Below are 25,748 nucleotides of genomic sequence, written 5' to 3'. Positions count from 1 at the left end.
CATACGCTATCTTGCTGATGAGAGGCCCGCGAAAAACGGCTGCCTGAGGAGTAGAAGGGCTGAACCAGCATGCAAAGGGGAGGGATGATTCTAGAACTAATGGAATCGAGGGTGGCACATGTTTCTCAAGCTCAAATGATCCAAAATAACTCCATGTAAGTGCTGCCTGAGCACCTGTCATATGCCCTACGGGATATAGGACACTGTGATGCCAAGATGAGTAAGACACCCTCCCTGCCCTTGAGGTGAGAATAAGGGAAGCGGTAAGAAAATAAAACAAGGCAGAACATGGTAAGTGTCGTGAAAGAGGCCATCTCCCTAGAATTCTCTAGTGCTGTCCAGAGGTCCCCCTGGACTAAGCACACAGCTCAACGACCCCTGAAGGTTATGCCTAACTACTCTCTCACCCATGTCCGAGTCCTTGCCAGCTTCCCCGCTGACGTTTCTCGCCTACTACTTCTCTACTCCAGGCCGCTACTCCTTCCTGCTGCTCTAGTCCTCTGCGCCCATCTCTCCTCCAGCCCCCCCTGCCAGTCAGCCACCTTCCTCAAGCCATCGCCTGCTCTGAAGACCTAGCGAGCTCCTGTCCACATTTGTGCACCTAGCCCTACATTCCCCACCTCATCTCCACTGGAGCTCTCCCTGCATAAGAGAATGATCAAAGTGAGCACCTACCAAAAAAAAAAAAAAAAATCACACTTTGACATTTTCTAGGTGAAAGCCCTGTGCTGGATGCTGAGGGGTATGCAGAGATGAGCCAGCCCAGACCTCTATCTTGAGCCAGCCCAGACCTCTATTCAAGACAGTGGCTTCCCTTCTCAGAGTAAAAGCTACAAAGGCTCATCTGTCCCCAGACCTCCTCTCACTAATTCTCTGACCTCCCCTCCTATAACTCTACCCTGCTCTCTCTCTGATCCAACTACACTGGCTTTCTTTGCTCATCTGAAAACATCCAGTGAAGTTCCTGCCTCAGGGCCTTTGCGCTGCAGGTCCCTTTACCTGAAACACCCATACTGTATATATTTCATAGCTCACTCTCCCACATCCCTCAGGTCTTTACTCAAATGTTATCTTCTAAACGTAGCCTTTCCTGGCCACCTATTGAAGAATGCAGTATCCATCCCCCGACACACTCTGTATCCCCTTTCCACAATTGATCTTTCTCCAGAGCATCCATCACCAGTTGAAACACTATTTTACTTGTCTATCTTGCTTATTATCTATCCCTTTTTTCAGTAGTTCTGTGAAGGTGGCAATACGGTCTGTTTCATTTTGTTCACTGATTATCTAAAACAGAGCTTGGGGGCGCTTGGCTGGCTCAGTCAGTAAAGCATGCGACTCTTGATCTCCGAGTCATGAGTTTGAGCCCCACGTTGGGTATAGAGAATACTTAAAAATAAAAGCTTTTTAAATTTTTTTTAATGTTTTATTTATTTCTGAGAGAGAGAGAGAGAGAGAGAGAGCAGGGGAGGGTCAGAGAGAGAGGGAGACACAGAATGTGAAATAGGCTCCAGGCTCTGAGCTGTCAGCACGAGGCTCGAACCCATAAACTGTGAGATCATGACCTGAGCTGAAGTCAGACGCTCAACCGACTGAGCCACCCAGGTGCCCCAAAAATAAAATCTTTTTAAAAATAATAATAAAATAAAATAAAGCAGAGCCTGGAACTCAGGAGGTGCTCATTACATATTTGTTGAATGAATACCCCACCTCAATGCATCCTCTTCCATGAAGCCTTCCCAGGATCACTCTGAGTAGGAGGAAGGATGCCTCCCTTCCCTGAACCCCCACAGGACCCTGAACACAGTCCGCATTACAGTCAGCAGCAAGAGAAGCCACCCTGAGGACCACAGGACACTGGGTAAACATCCTCATATGTTCCTGAAGATCCTATGCTTAACCACATTTGAAGTTCTTGTACTTGTTCATTTGGTCTTTATTTTTTTTTTAATGTTTTTTTTTTGGTGGGGGAGAGACAGAGAGAGAGACAGAGCATGAGCAGAGGAGGGGCAGAGAGAGAGGGAGACACAGAATCCAAAGCAGGCTTCAGGCTCTGAGCTGTCAGCACAGAGCCCAACAAGGGTCTCAAACTCATGAACCCTGACATCATGACCTGAACCGAAGTCAGATGCTTAGCCGACTGAGCCACCCAGGTGCCCTTCATTTGCTCTTTATTATCTGCTATCTCCTAACATGTCAGGCCTGTGAGGGTGGGGACCCCGTCGTCAAATCCACCATTACATCCCTAATGCCTAGCACGACACTTAGGACAGGCAAGGCACTTACAAAAGAGTGATTGGGAGAATGAATGAATAAATGAACACCATTCTTTCTCAGCAGACTCTCTTCAGGGCCCACCGTCCACCATGCTCTCCCTCTCTGGCTTGTCCCCCTGACCTGTAGAGCACCCCACCTTCTCTGTTAGAGCGATGTAGTCCCACTGTAGCACTCAGGCCCCCTCAACCAGCACGCGTGCCGAAGGCCCAGCATGCCCATGGTAACTGTGGCTCTTCTAAAATCCTTTCTGTGGCTCCCCATTGCCTCAGTTCACACTCACACTGTAGCATTACTCAGGTCCTCCGGTATGACCCTGGTCACAGGGAGAAAAGAGCGCTAGGAGACAGAAGCCAGAGTCGGAACCCCAGCCCAGCCACACACTTGTGTCATGGCTTTGCTGTACATCACTCAACCACTCTGAATCCCAGTTTCATCTGCATTTTTGTCTTATTTTTCTGTGAAATGAGTTTGCTAACGATGGCTCTGTACCCTCACAGGGTTGTACTGAGGATCTGGTGAGGTGGGGGGTGGGAAGTGGATGAACTTGGGAAACTACAAAGTGCCTTGTAGACAAATATTTTTGGGGGGTTTCATTGGAACTGCTCTGCCTGGACTAAGTCCCAGATAAATTTTTTTAAATGTTTTATTTATTTCTTTTTTTTTTTTTAAATGTTTTTATTTATTTCTAGGAGAGAGAGACAGTGTGAGCAGGGGAGGGTCAGAGAGAGAGGGAGTCACAGACTGAAACAGGCTCCAGGCTCTGAGCTGGCTGTCAGCACAGAGCCCGACGCGGGGCTGGAAGCCAAGAACCGCAAGATCATGACCTAAGCGAAAGTCGGACGCTTAACCGACTAAGCCACCCAGGCGCCCCTATTTATTTCTGAGAGAGAGAGAGAGAGAGAGAGAGCACGGGAGGGTCAGAGAGAGAGGGAAATACAGAATCTGAAACAGGCTCCAGGCTCTGAGTTGGCTGTCAGCACAGGGCCCGACGCGGGGCTTGAACCCACGAACCGTGAGATCATGCCCTGAGCCAAAGTCAGTACTCAGTCCCAGATAAACAGGACCTGTTCCCCATTCCCTCAAAACTAAGCCTCCTCCACAGTGGTCCCCGGAGCCTGTAATCCCACCCTTGCTCAGACCCCCAGGGCACTGGGTTCACCTCAGCCAGCCCTCTCCCTTTATTTTACCTTCTGGAAAGCTGTGATCCTCACTGGGCTGCTCCGGTGGAGGACAGGGCCCGGGGAACCTGGCGAAGCCCGTGGTTCCAGCCTAGAACACTGGGTGTCCGTGTCCCACGCTGGTATCTGCAAAAACCTGTTTGAAGACAGGCCTCGAGGAAGAAGAGCCTGAACTATCCTGGAGTTCTTCTCCCTTCCCTCCATCTTGGGTTGTGTTAAAAGCCCTGTTGAGAGAGAAGACAGAGGACCAGGATCAGGGTGGTCTTTCTGTGAAAGGTACTTGGGAGCTGTGCTCCTTTATAAGGCCACAGACAGCCAAGAAGCAGTCCTGAGGTGTAAGGGAAACCTATAGGTGGTTGTGAAGGACTCCCCACGCCTTTGTCAGCTTGGACACTGAACTGGAATTCTTTGAGAGGTTATATGGGCTAAAAATGGAAGGTTCAAGAAGGACTTCAAAATATTCACAGGCGGTGTGTCCTTCATGCGTTGCTAATGAGCAGTGCCAGGAAGTGAGAAACAAGAATACACCAGAGGTGAAGAGCTTTGCACTGTGGGAGCGCTCTCCCTTCTCCCTCCTGCCCGTCTTGGTGGTAGCTCTTGGTTGGGGCCGGTCACACCTCAGACAGGAAGATGGTGGCTGCCAAGGAGATGGAAAAGTGGCTGGAGTCAATCAGCTCTAGGCTCCAGCTTGTTACGGAAAGTGGAACGTACTCACCAGGGTACCAGCTGACTGAAAATGGTCAGACCTGGCGACGTGGAACTGGTCATCCTCACCAACTGCCCAGCCTTGAGGAAATAGGAAACAGAATATGGCGCCATGTTGGCCCAAACTACACCGGCAACAATATCGAGTTGGGCACGGCATGGGGGAAATGCTAGAGTATGCATGCTGGCTGTCCCCTATCTGCATGATTCTGACATCACCAGAAGCATCCCAGAAGAGACTGGTGAAAAGTCAACCACACAAAATTTCTCTTTACTAAAACTTCCCAGGGCACCTGGGTGGCTCAGTTGGTTAAGCGTCTGACTCTTGGTTTTGGCTCAGGTCATGATCTTGCAGTTTGTGGGTTCGAGCCCCATGTTGGGCTCTGTGTTGACACTGTAGAGCCTGCTTGGGATACTCTCTCTCCCTCTCTGCCCCTTCCCTGCTTGTGCGCTCTCTCTCTCTCTCTCTCAAAATAAATAAATATTAAAAAAAAAAAAAACTGGCCAGAGCCCATTAAAGAGAAAAAAAAGAATACAGGCAGTGAGGGCTAGTCAGAGGCAGAGAGAATCCAGTGCTGCCCCCAACAGTGAGGGCTACCCCCCCACCAAGAAGCTTGTTAAAATGCAGATCCCTGGGCCCTGGCCCCAAGGTTTTAATCTCCATAGTTCTGTGATACATCTTGGGCACATATATTTTATTCTCATGATATTTATCTTAATATATAACACATCCACCTGCTGGAAAATTAAAAGGTTACAATGATGTGAGTAATTCCGAAGCTGGGTGATGGGTACATGGGGGTTTGCGATCCTGTTCTCCCTCCTTTCATTATACTCTGGGACGTTCTATAATAAAACACCTTTGTAAAGCTATGCAGTGGTGTTCAAAGGTTAAAACAATAAAGTCCCTCCCTCTCCTACAGTCAGCCTGTGGTCACGCTGTTCCTCACTACCTCACCTTCCCATGACAGTGTACACCCATGGTCTCAACCTGGCTGCACCCAGGAAGTTTCAACAGGTACTGAAGTCTGTTCTCCACATACCCCCGACCTCCCCCTACTCCACCTCCAGAGATACTGATTTAAGAGTCTTGTAATCCTTTGTATTTCTGTGGTGTCAGTTGTTATTTCTTCTCTTTCATTTTTGATCTGGTTTATTCAAGTCCTCTCTCTCTCTCTCTCTCTTTTTTTTTTTCTTTGATGAGTGTGGCAAAAGGTTTACAATTTTGTTGATCTTTTCAAAGAAGCAGCTCCTAGTTTCATTGGTCTGTTCTAGTGGTTTTTTTTTTTAATTTTAATTAATTTATTTCTGCTATAATCTTTATTATAATTTCCTTCCTTCTACTGGTTTTGGGTTTTTTTTTTTGTTCTTTTTCTAGCTCCTTTAAGTGTAATGTTAGGTTGATATTTTTCTTGTTTTTTTTTTTTAATTTTTTTAAAAATTTTTTAATGTTTTTTATTTATTTCTAGGAGAGAGAGAGAGAGAGACAGCATGAGCAGGGGAGGGTCAGAGAGAGAGGGAGACACAGAACCTGAAGACAGTCTCCAGGCTCTGAACTGTCAGCACAGAGCCTGACACCGGACTCGAACCCACGAACCATGAGATCATGACCTCAGCTGAAGTTGGACACTCAACCGACTAAGCCAACCAGGCAACCCTGTATTTCTTTTTGTTTCTTGAGGTAGACCTGTATGCTATACACTTCCCTCTTAGAACAGCTTTTGTTGCATCTCAAAGATTTTGGATCATTATCTTTTCATTTTCATTTGTCTCCATGTATTTTTTTTAATTTCCTCTTTGATTTCTTGGTTGACCCATTGTTTAGTAGCAATTATTTACCCTCTATATATTTATGCTTTTTCCAGATTTTCTTCTTGCAGTTGATTTCTGGTTTCATGGCATTGTGGTCAAAACAGATTCCCGGAGTTACTTCGATCCTCTTGAATTTGTTGAATTCAATTTGTTGAATAGTCTTTGTGGCCTATGGGATCTATTCTGGAGAACATTTCATGTGCATTTGAAAAGAATGTATATTCTGCTATTTTAGGATGGAACGTTCTGAACATATCTGTTAAATCCATCTGGCCCAATGTGTTGTTCAAAGCAACTGTTTCCTGGGGCGCCTGGGGCTCAGTCGGTTGAACGTCTGACTTCGGCTCGGGTCATGATCTCATGGTTAGTGGGTTTAAACCCCACGTTGAGCTCTGTGCTGACAGCTAGCTCAGAGCCTGGAGCCTGCTTCAGATTCTATGTCTCCCTCTCTCTCTGACCCTCCCCTGCTGACACACACACTATCTCTCTCTCTCTCTCTCTCAGAAATAAATAAAAAACATTAATTTAAAAAAAAGCCACTGTTTCCTTATTGATTTTCTGTTTGGATGATCTGTCCATTGAGGTAAGTGGGCTGTTAAAGTCTCCCAAGTGAATCGTCTTGTAGATCAGAAGTCTCACATGGATCTCACTAGGCTAAGATTAAAGTACATTCCTTCCTACAGGCTTTGACAGAGAATCTGTTTCTTTTTCCAGCTTCTAGAAGCTGCCCACTTTCCTTGGTTCATGGCTCCTTCCTCCATCTTCAAAACCAGCAATATCAGATTGAGTCCTTCCAATGCTGCCATCCCTCTGATTTTCTCTTCTGCCTTGCTCTTCCACTTTTAAAGATGTTGTATCCCTGTGTTACATTGAGCCCACCCAGATAATCCAGGATAATCTCCGTGTTTTAAAGCCAGTTGATTAGCAACCTAGAATTCCAACTGCTACTTCAATTCCCCTTTGGCACGTGACCCTGCAAAATTCTTATGCTGAAACCTTTGCTCTCCTGATGCTGCTTGGAGGCAGGACCTTTGGGAGGTAATAAGTCATGAGAGTAGACCCCTCAGGAATGGTATTTATGCCCTTATAAAAGGGACCTGAGGGTCGCCTGGGTGGCTCATCTGGCTAAGTGTCCAACTCATGATTTCATGGTTCATGAGATTGAGCCCCACATTAGGCTCCGTGCAGACAATGCAGAGCCTGCATGGGATACTCTCTCCCCCTCTCTTTCTGCCTCTCTCTCTCTCAAAATAAATAAATAAACTTTAAAAAAATGGACCTCAGAGAACTCCTTTGCTCACTTTCTGCCACGTGAGGACACAAAAAGATGGTCATGTATAGAACAGCAGGCATGCTCTCACCCGACATCCAATCTGCCAGCACCTTGAGCGTGTTTAACATCCCATCCTCCAGAGCTGTAAGAAATACAGTCCTGTCGGGGCGCCTGGGGGATTCAGTCGGTTAAGTGTCCGACTTCCAAATGCATGAATCTAAATGCGTGAATGATCTTGTGGTTGGTGGCTTTGAGCCCTGCATCTGGCTCTGTGCTGACAGCTCAGAGCCTGGAGCCTGCTTCAGATTCTGTCTCCCTCTCTCTTTCTGCACCTCTCCTACTCACTCTCTCTCTCTCAAAAATAAATAAAAACATATTTAAAAAATAGAGTCAGGAAGCCCTCAAGGGAGAGTTTTTAATGCACTATGGCTCAGACCCTAAACAGGAGGAAGCTTACTCTACATAGCCCAGCAGGAAGGCAGCTGTCCTTGCCCAGCCCAGCAGATATACTCAGCCAATGAGAAGCTGTCACTACCCTAAACTCTTGTAAACAGACCTTCCCAACTTTCTTTCCTCCATAAAAGTAAGGCCCTCTTCATTCTGTACCAAGTGTATTAATCAGAACAGGTTACCCACTGTAACAAACAACCCCACACATTCCATGCCTTTAACACAACACAAATTTATTTCTTTTTCATGGTCACAATACAATGCTGGGGTCAAGGAGGACTTGCTCCATAGAGTCATTCAGGGGCCCAGGTTCCCTCCATCTACTGACTCATCCATCTACAGCCTCGACTGTCTCCACTGAATTCTCTGCTCCCCGCTAGCTGAAAAGAGGAGAGAAAACACGGAGAACCACAAGAGGGTTTTGAGCAGCAGTCCCAGACTCAGTAGATCACTTCTGCACACATTCTAGGACTCACCTAATTGCAAGAGAGGCTGGGAATCGTCTAACCTTGTAGCCAAGAGAAAGAGGAGAAGAATGGATGTTGGCGAGCCACAACGATCTCTGCCACAGCGGGCAAATTTGGGGTGTGGCACAGCAAGAATTCCCGTTTGCCCTGGGCTTCAGATCACAAAAGGCTTCAGAGGTATGCAGGGCAGAGGCCACCTTGTTAGGGCGAAATACGCACTTGGGGACCAGGGACCAGGCATCATCACCCGTCATCAACATCTCCTTCACTTCAGGTTTGCTGGGATGGTTGCTGTTTTTCCTGCCTCTGGGCTCCCCAAACCACTGAAACATGCCTGGGCCATCAAACCCACTGGCTGTATAGGGACAGTTTGTGTACATGTCTATATCTCAACCTAAAAATCATTTTACAATCTGTAAATGCCAAGGCAGAGGACTGAGCACTCATTTAAGATCTGCTAAATTAGCTGGATCTGAAAGACATGGTAGAAGATGAGCACGGGAACCTTCTACTGGACAGATGGAAACGCAATGATGCTGTCCAACAAGCACCAAGGGATGGGTTGCTGAATCTTTTTTTTTTTAATATTTTTATTTATTTCTAGGAGAGAGAGAGACAGCGTGAGCAGGGGAGGGTCAGAGAGAGAGGGAGACACAGACTCTGAAACAGGCTCCAGGCTCTGAGCTGGCAGTCAGCACAGAGCCCGACGCGGGGCTTGAACCCACGAAGCGCGAGATCATGACCTAACCGAAAGTCGGATGCTCAACCGACTAAGCCACCCAGGCGCCCCGGGTTGCTGAATCTTGCAACATCACAATGGCCTCTGGATTTTGTCACCAATGCGGAAAGAGTGCCAACCCCCCTCCCCCGCCAGCCTTGCTCGCATATCGGATTCCCCAGAATCAATACAAGAGGAGACAATGGTTCTGGATTCCAGGATTCTAGAAAGTCTTAGAGAGAGCAGGGGAGCAGGCAAGTCTGAGGGGTCTGGTGGATTGCAGCTACCCCCACCCCACCCTTACTTCATGGGCAAGAAGGCTTCCTGGTAGCTAGTGCCTTGAGTTCAAATTGTCTGGACATGATGGAGGTGAACTGAATCCTGGAAGATGCTCAGGGTGGCTATAGTCTCCAAACCCCAGAGTTTAATCTTCTGGTGCTAGAACCTTAACGATGTCCTCACTCAGGAGCCATTAGTCCTCGGGAGAATCCCACTCCAGTGTGTGAACTCACAAGATGTTGTCATCCCAGAAAGTAATGGAATGCTTTCCATTGGCAGCACAGTTGCATGGTGGATGGGCTAAGTGGAGGCCATAGTCAGCTAACTGTTGAGCAATAAGTATATGTGTTCATCGTCTTAGCCAACAAATATGAAGTGAACTGTGTGCTCACTTGCATGGGGACATTAAGAATAGAAAGAGGTGCAAGACAGACTCCTCTAAGACTATATAAAGTCCCCGTCCGTCCTGAAGAAACTTGCCTCTGGATGGCAAGATCAAGGCAGTGTGGGGTCACATCAAGAACAAGCTTGAACTCTACACTCCATCCCGGGATTGAATTCTTACTTGTTACTTAGCCTCAACAAGCCTGTTTTTCCGTCAACGCGGGGATAATTACTACCTCACAAGAGCTGCTAGGAAATGAGAAAATGTGTGTAATGAGAGTTTACTGTGAATACTTTCAATATATCACGTGAATGGTCTTACCGGTTTTGTGAAAGTGCATGTTCGTGGCAGAAAATAGACAACACAGAGCCAAAACTTTATGCAACAATTTTCCCAAGACACTGGTCTCTGAAACAGGACTTTGCTGGAGTATCTGTAGTTATGAAGACACATCCACTCACTAGACACCATCCAAGGCTTCAAGTATCACAGAAAGCTCAGCAAACAAAGGAGCTGGTATCCTTGATGCTCCTGAGAAGCTACGGCCCTGGGGCAAGTGGTCAGGACGAGGGTGGGGCTGGGATGAAGAGGTAGGAGGGAGGGAGGGGTCCCTGGGAATGTGACAGTCAGCCCTTCCTCGAATAGATTTGAACTCCATCTTGCTCTGTCCCTGTATCGTGTGCTGTAAAAACCTACAAGACATCCCTGTCCCTGACCCTCCTCTTAAAGCAGACTCAGGTTCTGGGAGTTTAAAAGACCTGCCCCAAACCACAGGCTGGTTAAAGGCTTCAGGGTCCCTGGGTCCTGTTGGAAAGGCCACTTCTGAAAGGAGGGGTCCAGAATGAGCACCCAGGTGGGCACTCAGGGATCCCGAGGCCCTAGGGCAATTGGGGAATGTTCCCGGGGAGGACAAAGTGCTTTTATTCAAGACTGGCTCTCCGTTGGGCTCCATTTTCAGAGCACAGATAAAGAACAACACAATGTGGGGCGGGGACAGAGGAATGTTAAGGTTTGTGAAAAGAAGGAGCCATTAAGTTAGTCTGAGGTAATGAGAGGAAAGCAGTTTCCAAAGACAAACTCCTGAGCCAGCTGAGGTGAGGATTTCTGGTGCCAAGCAGGGACAGGATAGCCCGAGAGGGCCCCTGGATGACCACCGGGCACAAGCAAGAGTGTCCCTCCTCACCTGTAGGGACAGGACACACCCCGGGCAAGGCAGTCCTGTATGAAGAACTTTCCAAATCAAGGCAGGATAGCACAGTGCCATGATTCCCAAACTTTGTAGGACCCGGGCCTTTGTTGTTATACCCCAGTCTCAGATGATTCTGACACCTGCCAACACCTGCCACAACTTGAGGACCCTTCAGAACATGAGCTTTGGGCCTTGACCCCATGGGTTTGAATCCCAGCTCGGCCATGTGCCTCCTCAGTGACTCTGGCAATGCTGTAAATTCACGATTTGTGACCTGGAACTTTTTTTAAATTTTTTTAAATTTATTTATTTTTGAGAGAGAGCATGAGCAGGGGAGGGGCAGAGAGAGACAGAAACACAGAATCTAAAGCAGGCTCCAGGCTCTGAGCGCTCAGCACAGAGCCCAACATGAGGCTCGAACTCCCGAGCCACGAGATCATGACCTAAGCCGAAGTTGGCCACTTAACCCACTGGGCCACTCAGGTTGTGACCTAGAACTTCTATCTCAGAAGTGCTGGGAGGGCGGAATGAACCGTTAGCCACATAGCCACTGGACCATAAGGTGTACTCTGGGAATGGTAGTCCCTATTCTCAAACCTGTTGCATCTGTGGCAGAAAGGTGCCATTGGAGAAGAAAGAAAATTAAAGGGATTGCAGGGTAAAACAGGATATTCAATCCACTTAACGGAGATTTTTACAAAAACAGAAATTCCTACTCAGCTAGCACCCGCGGGCAGCCAGTGAGCAGCTTGAGATGTCCAAGAGAGAAGCTGAGTGCCCAGGTTGCCATGACAGCATCCACACCATGAGGAGGAAAGGCTCTATCAGTTTAGGAGAGAAAGCTGGGGTGCTCAGCTCCGCGCACGGCTTCCTTCCTGTCAGCCCGATCCAGGGATGTGATGGAGGAACAATCGAGATGGGAGAGGCTTCCACATGGGTAGCCCGCCTGCAGCTGCTCTCTGGGATACTCGGAAGATCTTGAAAGGGAGACTGGAGGGCCATCATCAGGCTACAGATACCGGTGAAGAAAATATACAGGGCTGCTTCCACATATCCAGAACTTCTAGAAGTACTATGAGACATACTTGGCTGACCCCCTGGGAACACACAATACTGTATTTCAGTTCTGATGGGTTAAGGAGAGCTTAGGTGGGTGAACTTGAAGCCGTAGGCAAAAACCAAGTGTGGTTAACAAGTGTGAAGTGTGGGTCAAGAGGATGCCTTCTGGGGGGACCTGTCTTGGCCTCCTCCTGCCGTGCCCCTCCCCACGAGGCACAGGGTTTGTGGGACCAGGGAAATGTGGACACTGAGCGCTCACCCATCAGACAACAGGTCAGGTTAGACCTTACACCTTGGAATCCCTATCAAAGTGACCCAAGCCCGCTTCTGGGACCTAAGGAAGCCTCTCCATGGGTCCATTTTCACAAAGGCAGTGCTGCCCCATGGCACAACGCCCTAAGGCCCAAGTGCTGGGTGGCCAGGGTGCGGTGGTCTGCAGCAAAAGGACATTCGGGAAGGTGTGAGTTGGGGTTCCCCTCGCAATGTGGGAAAGAACCAGGTGGGAAGAGAAGGGAGGAGGCCTAGACCACGGGATGGCCAGCTGTGACACCACACTGTGGCAGAGACCGGATTCTGAGAATTCTAAATTCACACTTGGCCTTCCAGAATGTTATGTCAAGGTAGGAGGATGGAACAGATTTGGGCTCGGCTGGATTTCGAACTTTTAAACATTAAGACACGGCATGTGGGTCTCCATCTGCATTCTTGCCTCTGGCTTTACAAATGTTGGGGATGCGCCTGATGGCTAAAGGCATGTACTTCAGTACCAGACAGGCCTAAACCAAAATATCTGAGTGTGCCATTTATTAATGTGCCTTGGGCAATTTACTTCAACACTCTAATAGTACTGATGGTTAAGGCTCTTCCAGTTCCAAGGAGTAACCCAATTCAAATGGGCTTAATCATAAGTACGGGACTTTTTTGTTCTTACAACTGACAAGTCCAGTAGTAGAAACCTCAGGCATGTACAGATCCGGAAGCCTCGGCAGCATCCTCAGCACGTGGTCTCTACTTGGCCCTGCTTTCCTGGGTTAGCTTCCTTCTTGGGCAGTTTTATACACATGGTCATAAGCTTACATCCTAGTTACTAAGCAATCCCTGCAGAAAATTAAATGTACCACTTTTCTAAAGAGCTGGCAAAATCCAGAGATCCGATGATTGGTTATATGCTCACCAAAGAGGGTCTGTGTCTATCCCCTGTAAATCATGTGGATTAAGAGTCAGGGAAGTAGTTTTCACCAAATAAAAAGTACGATGTGGTTACCAGAGGAACAGCCGAGGCAAAAATGAGTGATTTGATGGGGAATGCTTAGCTCTCAACGTTAGCCATTACTGATGTGATGGAGAAAATGCAAACGGACTCAAAACCAGGTATGCATGCAGAATAGGAAGCAAGTGGAAACCACGTTCATTTTCCAACTGCCTCGAATTCTGGAATGAGTTGGCAGCTTGAAGAGATGAAGACTTGGAAATCTTCAATCTGAGACTCACAACCTCAGAAGACACACTAGAGCTGTGTGTATGAATCATGCTTTTGGTTGTCATGGTTGATTCTGCAAATGCCAACCTGTGTGGCCATCTGTGCACCTCAGCCTCAAAAGCTGGGTGTGAAACCAAGCCTTGTTTGCCAAGGAGACTCCTATATCTGGAATCGTGTAGCGAGGCACATGAATCCCCAAATTATTAAGTTTCTAGATACGTGGCCAATTTGGGGCAATGTCCGGCCTATCTAACGCCGAGATAAACTACTATCGCTGATAACTCATCACGACAGCATGTGGTTTCTACTCACCTGTCTCTAATTAAAGAACTATCTTAAATATGAAGACCCTTCTTACCTCGATGGAAATTGACCAAGACAATATTAATAGGCCTTTAAATGTGCACTTTCGTGGTTTAAATTTTTTTTTCTATTTTTGATGGCTGATAAAAATAGGCTATATACCACATTTTAAACATTTCCCCGTTTTTATTTTGAAAAACTGCAAACCCACAGAAGTTGAAATAGTGATACTAGAATATTAATGCCGCCTTCACACACACACTTTGGATCAAAAAACATGGCGACCTCTGTTTTATGTTAATATCCAGATACGTTCTGTTTTCCATGCTTACAAGAGAAGCAGCCTCATCTTTAGTGAGAGGAGCAGTGTCCTCAGGAAGTCTCAGTGTTGACTTTTTTGTGGTGCTTCACTGATCTCGTTAGAGACTCACAGCCCCGTGAGGCCCTCCGGACAGGATTTATTCCCATTTTACAGATGAGGAAACAAACTCAGAGAGGCCAAGTGATCTACCTGCTCAAGGTCTCAAGTCAGTAAGTGACCTGGCCCAACCGGGAACCAAAGATTTCTGACTTCAGTAACTCAACATACTCTGGTCCCTTCTCTCCTGGATACACGGTGAGAGTAAAGCCCGAGCCAAAGAGATATACAAAGAAGGGTTTTAGCCTCATTCTTCTGACCGTCTGAAAGCAAATATTCACCAGCACCCATGTACACAGCTTTATCAATCAGAAGTCTGTTACCAGGAGCATAAAAAACCACAATGGAAATTGAGAGCGGAAGGGTGCATACAGAGGGTACAGAAATATCTGTTAACTGCCCCCGCTCTGACTTCAATATTTACTGAGTGCTTACTCTGTTCCCAGGATTGTGCTTGGGATACTGAGCAAATAAGATAGACGAAGATTCCACCCTTGCGGAGCTCACATTCCCGTGGGCTAATGAACAATCCAGAAGCTGCCAATGAGAGATTGGTGGGCTGCAACTGGCCCACATTAGGGTTTGGATTGGTCCGCAGTGTTTAATTTTGCCTTTTTATAACAAGTTGCCAACTTCTAGCTCCTCTGAAACAGGCAACTTCCGTGGGATTCCTGAATAAGTAGCAGCTCCTCCCCCCAACCCTGCCCCCGAAGAGGACTTCAGTTCTGAACATCTCCCACTGTCTCACACCCAGGCAACTGCGGCCCAATTCATGCATCTGCGTTTCCCCCTTGGCAAAAGCACTTAAGATGAAACCCCTGAAGTAAACAGTCAAACGAGATGATTTCAGATAGCACAGCAGGATGTCATGGGAAAGAAAGCAAATGAGCTTATGTGAAATGAGTGATAGGATTGGTGGAAAGGGCTACTTCAGATTGGGTGGTCAGGGAGGGTCTCTCCCAAGTGTTAACTGAAACAGAGAAATGCATTCTGACAGGCATGACAAATGTGCCAACAGATCAGAAAAAAATGCTTCCAAGCAGAGGGACCAGCACGGGTTCCGCTTGGGGCAGGAAGTAACTTGGCCTGGTCGTAAAACAAATAACAGCAAATTTGGGGTGGCTGGGAGAGTGGCGATGGGATCACAGAGGAAGGAAGAAGCCAGATTATACACGACCTTAAAGGCCATGATGAGAATTTTGGATTTTATGCCAAGTGCAACCGGAAACCTTTGGAAGGCTTTTGTTTGGGAATCATGTGATCTGGTTCATATTTTTCAAAGATCACTCTTTGAAGCAGATGTAGGGAACTGATTTAAACGAGGCAAGAGAGGAAGCAGGGAAAGCAACAAGAAGGCTGGTTTATCCTGGATTACCGGAGTCCAGCAGGGGACAGTGGCTAGGGCCAGGCTGGTAACAGAAAAGCTGGAGAGCAGCAGATTCAGGATATAATCTGGAGTATAACCAAAAGAATTCTCTGATGGAGTGGATGGGAGTAGTGCCAGTGGGCCGGAGGGATGAATGAAAAGGGAGTCATGAGGGATAACTCCAAGGTTGTGCCTTGGTCAAGGGGATGTCTAGAGGCCCCCATTGTAGGGACCGAGGGCAAGAACGGGATTTCGGATGAATACATTTTGCCAAGACGCAAGCGTTCCTAGATCTTCATTTCCCTTCTCCCACATCCAAGCAGTCTCAAATCCAAAAATCAGAACTTGCCTCATCTCTTACCAACTCTGTGCCTTCAACTTCAGATCCATGGCCTCCAACTTGATTCAGTCCTTTCTCTTATTGACTTTTCCAACAGCCTTCTACAGCTATGGATTAACTAACAAAAAGCACTTAAATAGCCGTGTGCACCTCTCTCCCACTAGCCATCTTTGATGGCAGAGATCATGTGCTATTCATATGCATCTCCAGTGCTAGTGCTGTGCTGGGCCCAGAGCAGGCACTCAAATATTTGATGAACTGAAAAGGTTTCCTCAGATAGAATACAATCTCCTTGCAGAGAGGAGTCCTATCGTCGAATTCTAGCATTCCTTTACACAACCAGATTCAAAATGTATAATCAAGTTCCAGAAACTTTACCTTCCCAAAGGACGAGTTTCTTTTTCATTTAGTTTCAAAGCACACGAAGTCCCATTTTACCTCGTTGTTAATAAACAAGATTGGCCAACAGACAACGTATATTACTACTCTTTTCCACTTTTCTTCCAAACCTAGGGACTTTACATGTGCATACGTTAACAACATCTTTGTAAGGAGGTCAAGAAAGAGGATTATTCTCCATTTTTCAAATAAAAAAACTGAGGCACCAAATGATCCCTTAATTACTTTTTGATGGAGTTCGGAGCTTCGCCTAGATTAAGACTAGCCCTTCCCTGACACGATCCCACAGTTCTTTGACTGGAAGTTATCCCAGGCTCCAACCCCTGCGGAACTGCTGGTTAGTATTCAGGGGTCCCCTAGGTTTTGCCTCCACAACTGCAAACTCCTTTGGGTACCAGGGTGTGTTGCTCCAAGGTCAAAGGCCATGTCCTCTCTCTCCAATTGACCATTTCCCTCAGCGTCCAGTGAAGACAGATTCCAGCCCTTGGGCCCAGGAGAAAGAAGCACCTTGGTCATTAGACCGGGAGGTCAAGTCGGGCCAGGAGTCACAACGGGCAAGGGGGGAGAGATAGAGAGAGAGAGAGAGAGAGAGAGAGAGAGAGAGAGAGAGAGACGGAGAGAGAGATCAAAGTAGGCAAGAATAGTTTCAATGAAGAAAAGGAGAGAGGAGCCACCACTGAGAAAGTCAGAAGACTCCTTCAAAAAGGCTTCCAGCTGAGGAGTACCTGGGAAGAGAAGTGGCAGCAGTGGCGGCGGGGCCAGACCCCTCCTGCCACACGGGCCCAGAGTCATTTCTTCAAGGCGCCCAGGCTTCTCAGAGCCTCCTGGGCTTGCGTCAGCTGCTGCTGCAGCCTCTGGCGGGTGCTCTCGTTGGAGGCCCGCTTCAGGAGGCCCTGCATTTCCTCCACCACTGCCCGATGGCCAGGGGTGTTGTGGAAAAGCCGCACCGCCCGGTCCCCACAGGAGGCCAGAAGCCGGCCAGTGATGTCAAAGGACAAGTCAGTGATACACTCCCCATGGACCCGCTCAAAGAACTCCTCCTTCTCACCCCGCCGGGTGTTGTAGAGATGAATACTGCTGCCACTGGCCAAGGCCAAGACCTGGGCGTCAGGGGAGAGCGCCAGGCGGCAAGGCATGGTGCTCGCCTCTTCAAAGCAGCCTGTCCTCAGCAAGTAGGGATCCTGCTGCTTCTTGTACTCCACGTCTGTGTCCCACAGTTTCCACGTCCCGTCCTTGGAGACGGAGGCCATCCTGCGCATGGAAAATCACAGCCCTAGCCCCAACGCACGCCGGGGGGGGAGGGCACTGGACGGCAGTAGGGGCTCCAGCTAAGAAGCCACGTGCATGGCCAGGTCTACTTTCTGCTGAGGGCCGGGCACTCTACCCACTTCAGAGCTGCTGCAGAGACAGGCAAAAAAGGCCCTGCTTGCCGGGAGGGGCTGGGATCCACTGGTGAGATGTCAGGGAGTATTCACTCACCTGCGGGAGTCATTGGAGAAAGCGAAGAAGTGGACAGCGGCCGAGTGACCCTTCAGTTCAAAGGCTCGCACAACCTCCTGGAAGTCCCCTTTTTTCCCAAAGCAGACCTCCCAAACCTTGACATCCGGGGTGAAGCCGCATGAGGCCACAAACCTGTCACACAACCAGGTTCCTTTACAACTTCATCATAAGGGCATTTCATTTCTGCCGACCCGCTAAACTGCATTCCCGAGAAAGTTAACAATCTTCTACCTAAATAACACTGTACTTTAAAAACTGCTTTTATACACATGACCTCAGTCTGTCCTCGTGGCCGTGCTAGAAGACACATGGTACCCCCACCACACGTGACTCCACATGGTCTGCTCCTTCCACTATCTGAATCTGGCGCCCCGCTCTGTTCCTGGCCATCCCTTCCACCCACCCCAGATGCCAAGCCCCTCCCTCCTCACCTGCTACAAGGGGATACGGCGGCATGGGCATTGTTCATCTGGTTAGTGTTGACGGTAGACAGCACACGACCTTTCAGATTCCAGATGAGGATAGTTGTGTCACTGGAAGCAGTCATGATGAACTTCCCTGAGAGGGGAGGAGGGTGACGAGAGCTGAGGTCAATGACCTGACCAAATGTCATCCCCTAAGCAGACATTTACGAAGGTCTCTGCTGCCCCAAGTATCCATGCTCCCCTCCCGGGCCAAGGGTCACCACAGACTAGGACTGTGTTGCAGACCATGAATCTTACCTGCCTCCCCTGGGGACCTTCTTTGACTCCTGGACTCCAGGGGAACCCAGAGATGGAGTCCCTTTGTCAAAACGAGGGCTGAGCATGACTCTCAGGCAGCGTTAACTCATTCAGCAAATAACTGGCACTATTCCCTAGATCTTAGGTAAGCTCCGTCCTCTGAATGCCTCTTACCTGTGTCAGCAATGCCAATGTTGATGATGGGTGCCTTGTGCTTTTTGGGAAAGTCCTCTGGGGTGGCCGTGAAGGTATAGCCTCCATCCTCTCGCTTGGTCATCTTAAAGACACGAAGGGTGTCTCCATTGGCCAGCCAGACGATGAAGGCTCTAGAAATAGGTAGCAGACAAGGCACTCACTCCTCTGGACACGGAGGCTTGTGTGTGTGACAGCTTCTGTGCTAGGCTCTGAGGAAAATCATGGTCTTCCTTCGTGCCCCAGTCTGGCCCTGCAACATAACCCCTTGGTTCCAAAACCTCTTACTACTCCTCAGGAGGTAGAACTCTCACAGCTTTGGCTCTTTCGGTTTCTCACTAGAGTCTGGAAAACCATTATAGCTTCCAAGTCTAATCTGGAGCCAGGCTTTGGTACTTCCCAAGTAGGAATACATCTTCCCCTCTCTGCTTCCTTGCTGTGTAAAACACACAGACCTCCAGGGAGCCCAGGCAGTGCTCGGGCTGTCCAATTGTCTTTCTGTCACCCCCAGGGAGAACCCGGGTCCCCCCTCGCTATCCCGAGTCAGGTATGGGAAGGACAGAAGCCTGGGCCTGGCTTCTGCAGGCACAGCTGACGCTCCACCTTGTCGCACCTGCAGTCAGGGCTGAAGCGCACCAGGGTGGCATGGTCCAGCTCCACGTTGGCTCTCATGCTGCGATGCTCCCGCTGCAGGAAGTCCTTGGTGCTCCAGATACGGACGGTGCGGTCATCAGCACAGGTGGCCAGGTACTTGCCATTGCTGCTAAAGTCCATGCAAGATATGTTCCCACTGTGGCTCTAAGGGAAGGGTTGCAGGAAGTATGAACAGGGACCCCTGGGGCAGATGGAGTCTGTTGCCTGGATTAACACCAAGCTGCTGATGGGGCATGACCAGAGCGGACAGGATGGGGCAGTCCCACCGATTTTGGCCGGAGGCAGCAGGGTCTGTCATGTGTACAGAATACTAAAAAGGAATAGCCTGTGGGGGGTGTGAGCCTTTGTGTATGTGTGCTGAACATGGGTACCCACGTACCTTCAGCGCTGCAGCCAGGAGGCGGTGAGTAAAGTTGTGCTGCTGAGGCTTCTCCTTGCGAATTCGCTGATGCTGTTTTTGCTTCTTGGATCTCAAGGACTTGTCAAGTGGAAGCCCATTTGCTTTCTGGCCTATGAGGAAGTGCTGTGTCATCTACCCATTCACTCACTCACCAAGCATTTCTGACCACCTAGGATTAGCCAGGCATTGAAGCAGCAGCGAGAGCCAGGCAGCCAGGGCTGCAGGCTCTAGGAGAGAGAGTGATGGGAGTAAAAACAGGGCTTTGGAATCAATCTGGGTTTGGATTGTAGCTCTACCACGAGGGACCTTGACAAGACTGCTTGCTGCTAGACCACAGAGCACCTCAAGGCAAATTAGAAAAGGCGGCCTCTCTGCAGCAGCAGCAGCACAGCCCAGCCAACCAAGGGCAGATCCCTGGCCAGACAGCCCTAGGTAGGAAATAATGTGCACAGCCTACCAAATCTGGTGGTCCTGGGCTTGGGCGAGCTATTAAACTGCTCTGGGCCTTGATTTCCTTAAAGAGAAGCTGTGAGAACTGGATAATACATACAAAAAGAGAAGCGGAGTACCCAACACGAGCACTGAAGGCTCAGATGACTCCAGAAAGAACTCAGGGATGAGAGGTAGTCAATACCTGTTGAGGGAGTACCTACCCTGTACCAGAAATGGTGCCAGTCACTTTTGCATAAAATAGCTACTTTAGGGGCACCTGGTGGCTTAGTAGGTCGAGCACCCGACTCTTGAGATCAGCCCATATCATATATCGCAGTTTGTGAGTTTGAGCCCCTTGTCCGGCTCTGAGATGACAGTGCGGAGTCTGCCTAGGATTCTCTCTCTCTCTGCACCACCCCTCCGCGCCTCGCGTGCTCTTTTTCAAAAAAACTTTTAAAAAATAGCTAATTCGAAAGTCAGATCAGGTGCAAATTGGGCATGTGTTAGATTACTGCAGATGCTCCTCAATTCGTACATGAAAAAAACTCCTGAGGCTCATATAGAGACCACCACAACCTGCCAGCTCCAGCCTTGCTGGGCAAGCGCCCTCCTCTCTCCGAAGGGCACACCAAACGCCCTTCGAACTCCTTGCCTTCACGCATGTACCCTTTGCCAGCAATGCTCCTCCTCCCTCCTTGGCCAAACTCTGAGAGGGGTATCCTTCAAGACCCCACACCACGTGTTTCCTACTCTCAGAGATTTCCTTGTCCCCTCCCCACCGAAAAAGCAGGGCTGACCACTCCCACCCTGGGGTTTCCTGCTGCTAGGGCTGACCTCTTCTATGAAACCTATTACAGGGTATTTTTCACTTACGTATGCGGATGCTCTTCTCCCTTACGCGACAGTGTACTCCCTAAAGGAAAAGTCGCCGAAACCTACTGAGATACTACGTACTCTAATAAATGTTGCTCACGTCGGGGAACGAATCGGAGTACTAACAAATGCGTGCCCGTCTCCCCTCATCCCTCTCCAGTTTCCTAAAATAACGAACAAGACGCGCGCTGGCGAGTTTACAAGGGCTCTCGCAGCAACCCCGGGGAGACGCTGGGGCTCGGCGGGACAGCGCCTCGTTCTCGGCCACCGAGAAAGCGGCAGCGCCGGACCCACGCTGTAACTAGTTCTCCAGAAGGGGCGCGACCAGCCCGGCGAGCTGGCACCTTGTCTCGTAAAGCGAAGCTCATTTTACAAAAGGAGAAACTGAGGCCCACGGGGTCCCCCAAACCGCAGGTCGGATCACTGGGAGGCCAGCAGCCTGGTCCTCGCGAGTCCCCCCCCTCGCCCCCACCCCACTAACCAGCGGACGGGCTGCAAGTCTTCTCCGCGCGCAGCCACCCCCACGCTACCGCCGCGGTCGCCATCAGTGCCAGCAGTCCGAGCAACAGCGACAGGTCCATGAGCTCCGGCATTTGCGGCAGCTCCATGTCTGCACGGCAGCTGCCACCTCAGCCTTTGACTACGCGGGCGCTTGCACGCCTTCGCGGGGCCGCGCACGCACACAAGGCGGGGCCTGGGCGTTGGCGCGTCCCGAGGGTCGGGGTGGAGCTTGACCGTTGGGGCGCCTCGAGGGGCGGAGCTGGATCGTTGGAGCGTCCAGAAGGGCAGAGCCTGGTTGCCGGAGCGTCTCGTGGGCGGGGCTTGACGGTTAGTGCGTCTCGCAGGGCGGGGCCTGACTGTTGGAGTGACTAGCAGGGCGGGGCCCACTCATGGATCGTCCCGAGGGGCGGGGCCTGGCCCTTCTGGGGTCTGGTGATTGAAGCCGTGTCGTCTCCCAAGCTGGGGGTCGAATTCTGCAGGCCCTGCTGAGTCCTCCCCTTGAGTAATTTACCGATAATTGTTTATCAAAGGAGTTATTCTAGCCATCACCACAGTGGATCCTTTCAAGGAGGCAAGGCGGGGGTTATTAATTCCCATTTAACAGCTCTTAACATCGGGAAATTTCGACGGGCTTTTGGTATTAATGGAGGAAGGAAAGGATAGCCCTAGAATTGAACCATGGGATAATAGCCTCAGCAGAGACCCGAGAAGGGTGGCTGTGGGAAGGCAAGGGCATGAGCAAAAAAGTAAGTAGTGGATAAGACTGGAAAGATCTGGGGGGCCCTGAGAGCTAGCTGAATCCAACCAACAGAAAGGAGCCTCTGCTGGTTATTACAGGGCGAGTTAGGACAAAACTGGTGTCTCTTGAGATCCTCTGGAAGGATCAGTTGGGTGCCAAGACCAAACACAGAAGGAAAATCAGGAGGTGTTTTGCAAAGATCCAGGAAGGAAATAAGGGCCTGGACTTAGGTGTGGCCCTGGGAAGTGGAAAGGAACTTGAAAAGGTTTTTAACAAGATTCATATTTTTTTGAAATTACAGATTCAAAAAGGGTTGGAAAAAACGAACAGGAAGTTTCTACGAACGTTCACCCAGTTTCCCCCAATGGTAACATCTTATGTAACTCTAGTGTGATATCAAAACCAGGAAATTGGCATCGACACCATCTACGGAGTTCATTCAGCTCTAACCAAAAAGGAGGTACTCTGAAAGACTAATTGATCGTAATTGAGTTAGACCTGCTTGGCTGGAAAGGGAATGTTTCCAGAACAGGGAGCAGTGCTCCACAGGTCTCCCAGCCCTACAACCCAGAGTATGTACCAAGGTCAAGGATTCCAGATTCAAAGGTTTCCATGCCCACCAGGGAACCTCTCCTGTAGTGCAGGCTTTCAGGCCTTTAGAAGGACCCTCTAAGGGGAGAGGATGTTGCAGAGACCAGACGACCTGTAACCTTGGTTGAGGACATAGATCCAGTCAGAGAGCAAACGGAGGGTGGCCTCATTTCCTTCCCTTTTGTCCTTTGTGGGGAGGAGGATTGGCATGGACTCAACTGTGGGCAGTAGTGTGGGGAGGGCTGGGGGGTGGGGCTTTTCCTCTTTAATTTGCTGAGAACTGTAGCACTAGCCATGAACTGCTTTCTCCATGACCTCGAGACAAAGCTGTACTTTTTTTTTTTTTTTTACTTTTTTATTTAAGCAGTCTCTACACCCAACATAGGGCTCAAACTCACAACCCCCAAGATCAAGAGTTGCATGCTCCACCAACTGAGCCAGCCAGGTGCCCTGACAAAGTTGTACTTTTAGAAGAACTTCCTTTGGTCACCTGGGTGGCTCAGTCACTTGAGCGTCCAACTTCAGCTCGGGTCATAACCTCACAGTTCGTGAGTTTGAGCTCCACATCGCGCTGGCTGCTATCTGCATGGAGCCTGCTTTGGATTCTCTGTCCCCCTCTCTCTGCCCCTCCCCCGCTTGTGTGTGCTCTCTCTCTCCCTCAAAATTAATAAACATTTAAAAAAAGAACTTCCTTCACCAGGCATTTTGCATGTGACATTGATTGATCTGGGAGCTTTGCGTTTCATTTAATCTCCCATTCCCATCCCACAGATTAGGAGACTGATACTCTAGGAAGTGCTCATTAGGTGACTTTCCAGGGACCACACAGGTGAGGAATGAACACGGGAACACACGCAGGTCTGTGACTCTAGTCTGTTGATGTGGGGGACAAGGAGAAGAAAGAGTAGGATTCTGTGTACAGCTCAGTCAAGGCTCAGTCAAGATTCTTTCACATCAGGAAATTTGGTTGGTTTTTATAGCGGCCTTTAAGGCAAGTGATGCTATGAAATTAAGCAAATGGAAAAAACTAGTTTTGGGTCAAGTGCTTTACCCAAGGTCAACAAGGAAGCAAGAGCTAGAACTCATTGGGGTGGGTAGTAAACTGGGGTCGGTTACACTCCAAGATCTATACTCCTCCTACCTCGCCACTCACCACTCAGTGCTAAGCAGGCCTGGCTCTTACCTCAGGTGTCACAAGGCCCAGCTGGGAGCCAAGGTCAACTTGTGGAAGGACAACCAATGACACAAAGCAGGATTTGGGAAGGCTGGGCGGGTCAGGGAGGGAGCTCTACCGATGAGTTTGGAGGGGCAGTGAGACTTGGCTGTACTTTGGGGGGCCATTCAGACAGGGGAGGCAGAAGGGAGTGGCTCTGGCAGCCTGTGTGGGTGAGTGTTGCCGATGGTGCCAGAAGAATGTGAAGGGAGGGAGGCTATGGAGAGAAATGAGGCCAGAGAGGTAGCAGCGTCCAGTCATAACCTTGAACCTCGGCCCACAAACCTGGCCTCATCCGAGGGAAGCAGGAGCCAAGGAAGTCGTAGAAACACAACTTCACAATCTGCAACTGTAAACCCACCCTGTACTGATTGGAGGCCTTCTTACCTGGCCTCTGTGTTAGCCCAAACAATACATTTTTTCCTTTAAGTAGTGGTTCTCAGAGTATGGACCCTGGATTAGTACCATTAGAAATGCAGAGTCTTAGACCCCATGCCAGACCTGCAGACTCAGAAACGCTGAACCACCCATTTAACTAACTTGAGCTCTAGGCATATGTCATTTGCAGCTCGAAGCCTCAATTACAGTGGTTCTTAACCTTGGCTGCATATTGGAATCACCTTAAAAAATGCTGGTGTCTAACCTTCCACCCTGAGGGCTTCTGATTTAATTGGTCTGGACTGGACCTGGCCGGTGAAGATTTTTTTTAAAGCCCTTCCAAGCTATTCAAATACACACTTAAGTTTGAGAACCAGCTGCCAGGGACCTCGCAGGCCAATACAAGACTATGTGTAGGACGAGATGGTCTGTTGGACCAGGGTGGCAGCTGCGGGGATGGATGTGTACAAGGTCAACTCACCAGCCCTTGGTAACGACTGTTTTCAGCCTGCACAAGTGCCTGGGTCGTGGCACCCTTCCTGGGGATGGGGAGCACAAAAAGGAGCAGGTTTGACATGGAAGACTGTGGGCTACAGTCTCAGAAATGATGAGTTCTGTTCTGGTTCCTTGAAGGTAAAAGGGAGCTGGGAAACATTCAGAGGGAGGGGGCAGGGTGGCAGTCGGATATGTGCTTGCGTAGCTCCAGGGGCAGAGCGGGGCAGATGCAGAATAGTGAGTCCTCAGCAGAGAGGCCAAAGGGAATGGTATTACCTGGCGCTTGCCACCAAGTGAGAAGTGGGCCAGGAAGGGACTGGCCGGGAAGAAGAGGCTCCTCCCATAGCAGGCACTGGGAAGTCACTGTCAGGCAGGAGGGAGAGCCTACAGAGAATTTTGGATTCACAGGGAAAAAGCAGTTCAAGAATGAGGTCCAGGGACCCAGGGGCGGTGGGGGGCGGGGGGGAGTGGTATCAAGGGAGGAAGAGCACTGCAAAATGGTTGTTGGATTTGGCAACAAGGGAGTCAGACATGTGACCTCAGTGAGAGTGAGTCAGTGCAGGGGTGAGGCTGCGGTAGAAACAAGGTCCAGGAGACCAAAGACTGGGTGAGTGGGAGGGGAGGAGAAAGGAAGAGCAAGTGTAGATAGACGACTCTTGGGGGGACACAGGTGAGTGTCGGACTTCAGCTCATGTCATGGTCTCATGGTTTGTGGGTTTGATCCCTGCATCGGGCTCTTTGCTGTCAGCATGGAGCTTGCTTTGGATCCTCTGTCCTCCTCTCTCTCAAAAACAAACATTAAAAAATAATTAGGGGCACCTAGGTGGCTCAGTCAGTTAAGTGTCTGACTTCTGCTCCGGCCATGATCTCACAGTGCATGGGTTTGAGGCCAGTGTCGGGCTCTGGGCTAACAGCTCAGAGCCTAGAGCCTGCTTCAGATTCTGTGTCTCCCTCTCTCTC

At 49.4% G+C, this 25,748-nt stretch overlaps 1 protein-coding gene and 1 pseudogene across 3 annotated transcripts; one reads left to right on the top strand and one right to left on the bottom strand.

The window, feature by feature from the left end:
* Positions 1–4,085: 4,085 nt before the first annotated feature.
* Positions 4,086–5,256, top strand: LOC120239280 (annotated as a pseudogene).
* Positions 5,257–13,741: 8,485 nt separating this feature from the next.
* Positions 13,742–21,517, bottom strand: TBL2 (transducin beta like 2). Of its 3 annotated transcripts, XM_039243524.1 has the most exons (7): positions 21,353–21,517; positions 19,546–19,676; positions 19,126–19,310; positions 18,495–18,646; positions 18,030–18,156; positions 17,578–17,730; positions 13,742–17,349 (listed from the first exon to the last, which is right to left on the bottom strand). In XM_039243524.1, exons 1-7 carry the CDS (start codon positions 21,477–21,479, stop codon positions 16,887–16,889), a joined length of 1,338 nt encoding a protein of 445 aa, XP_039099455.1. In that variant the 5' UTR covers positions 21,480–21,517; the 3' UTR covers positions 13,742–16,886. The 3 variants fall into 3 exon arrangements, with proteins under 3 accessions (XP_039099455.1, XP_039099456.1, XP_039099457.1); XM_039243525.1 differs by lacking the exon at positions 21,353–21,517 and having other exon boundaries at positions 19,126–19,275; positions 19,546–19,632; XM_039243526.1 differs by lacking the exon at positions 21,353–21,517 and having other exon boundaries at positions 19,126–19,272; positions 19,546–19,603.
* Positions 21,518–25,748: the final 4,231 nt, after the last annotated feature.

This window comes from Hyaena hyaena, unplaced genomic scaffold (genome assembly GCF_003009895.1).
Source record: "Hyaena hyaena isolate Hyena2069 unplaced genomic scaffold, ASM300989v1 scaffold_228, whole genome shotgun sequence".
NCBI lineage: Eukaryota > Metazoa > Chordata > Mammalia > Carnivora > Hyaenidae > Hyaena > Hyaena hyaena.
This window is presented reverse-complemented; position numbering and strand designations above follow the sequence as displayed.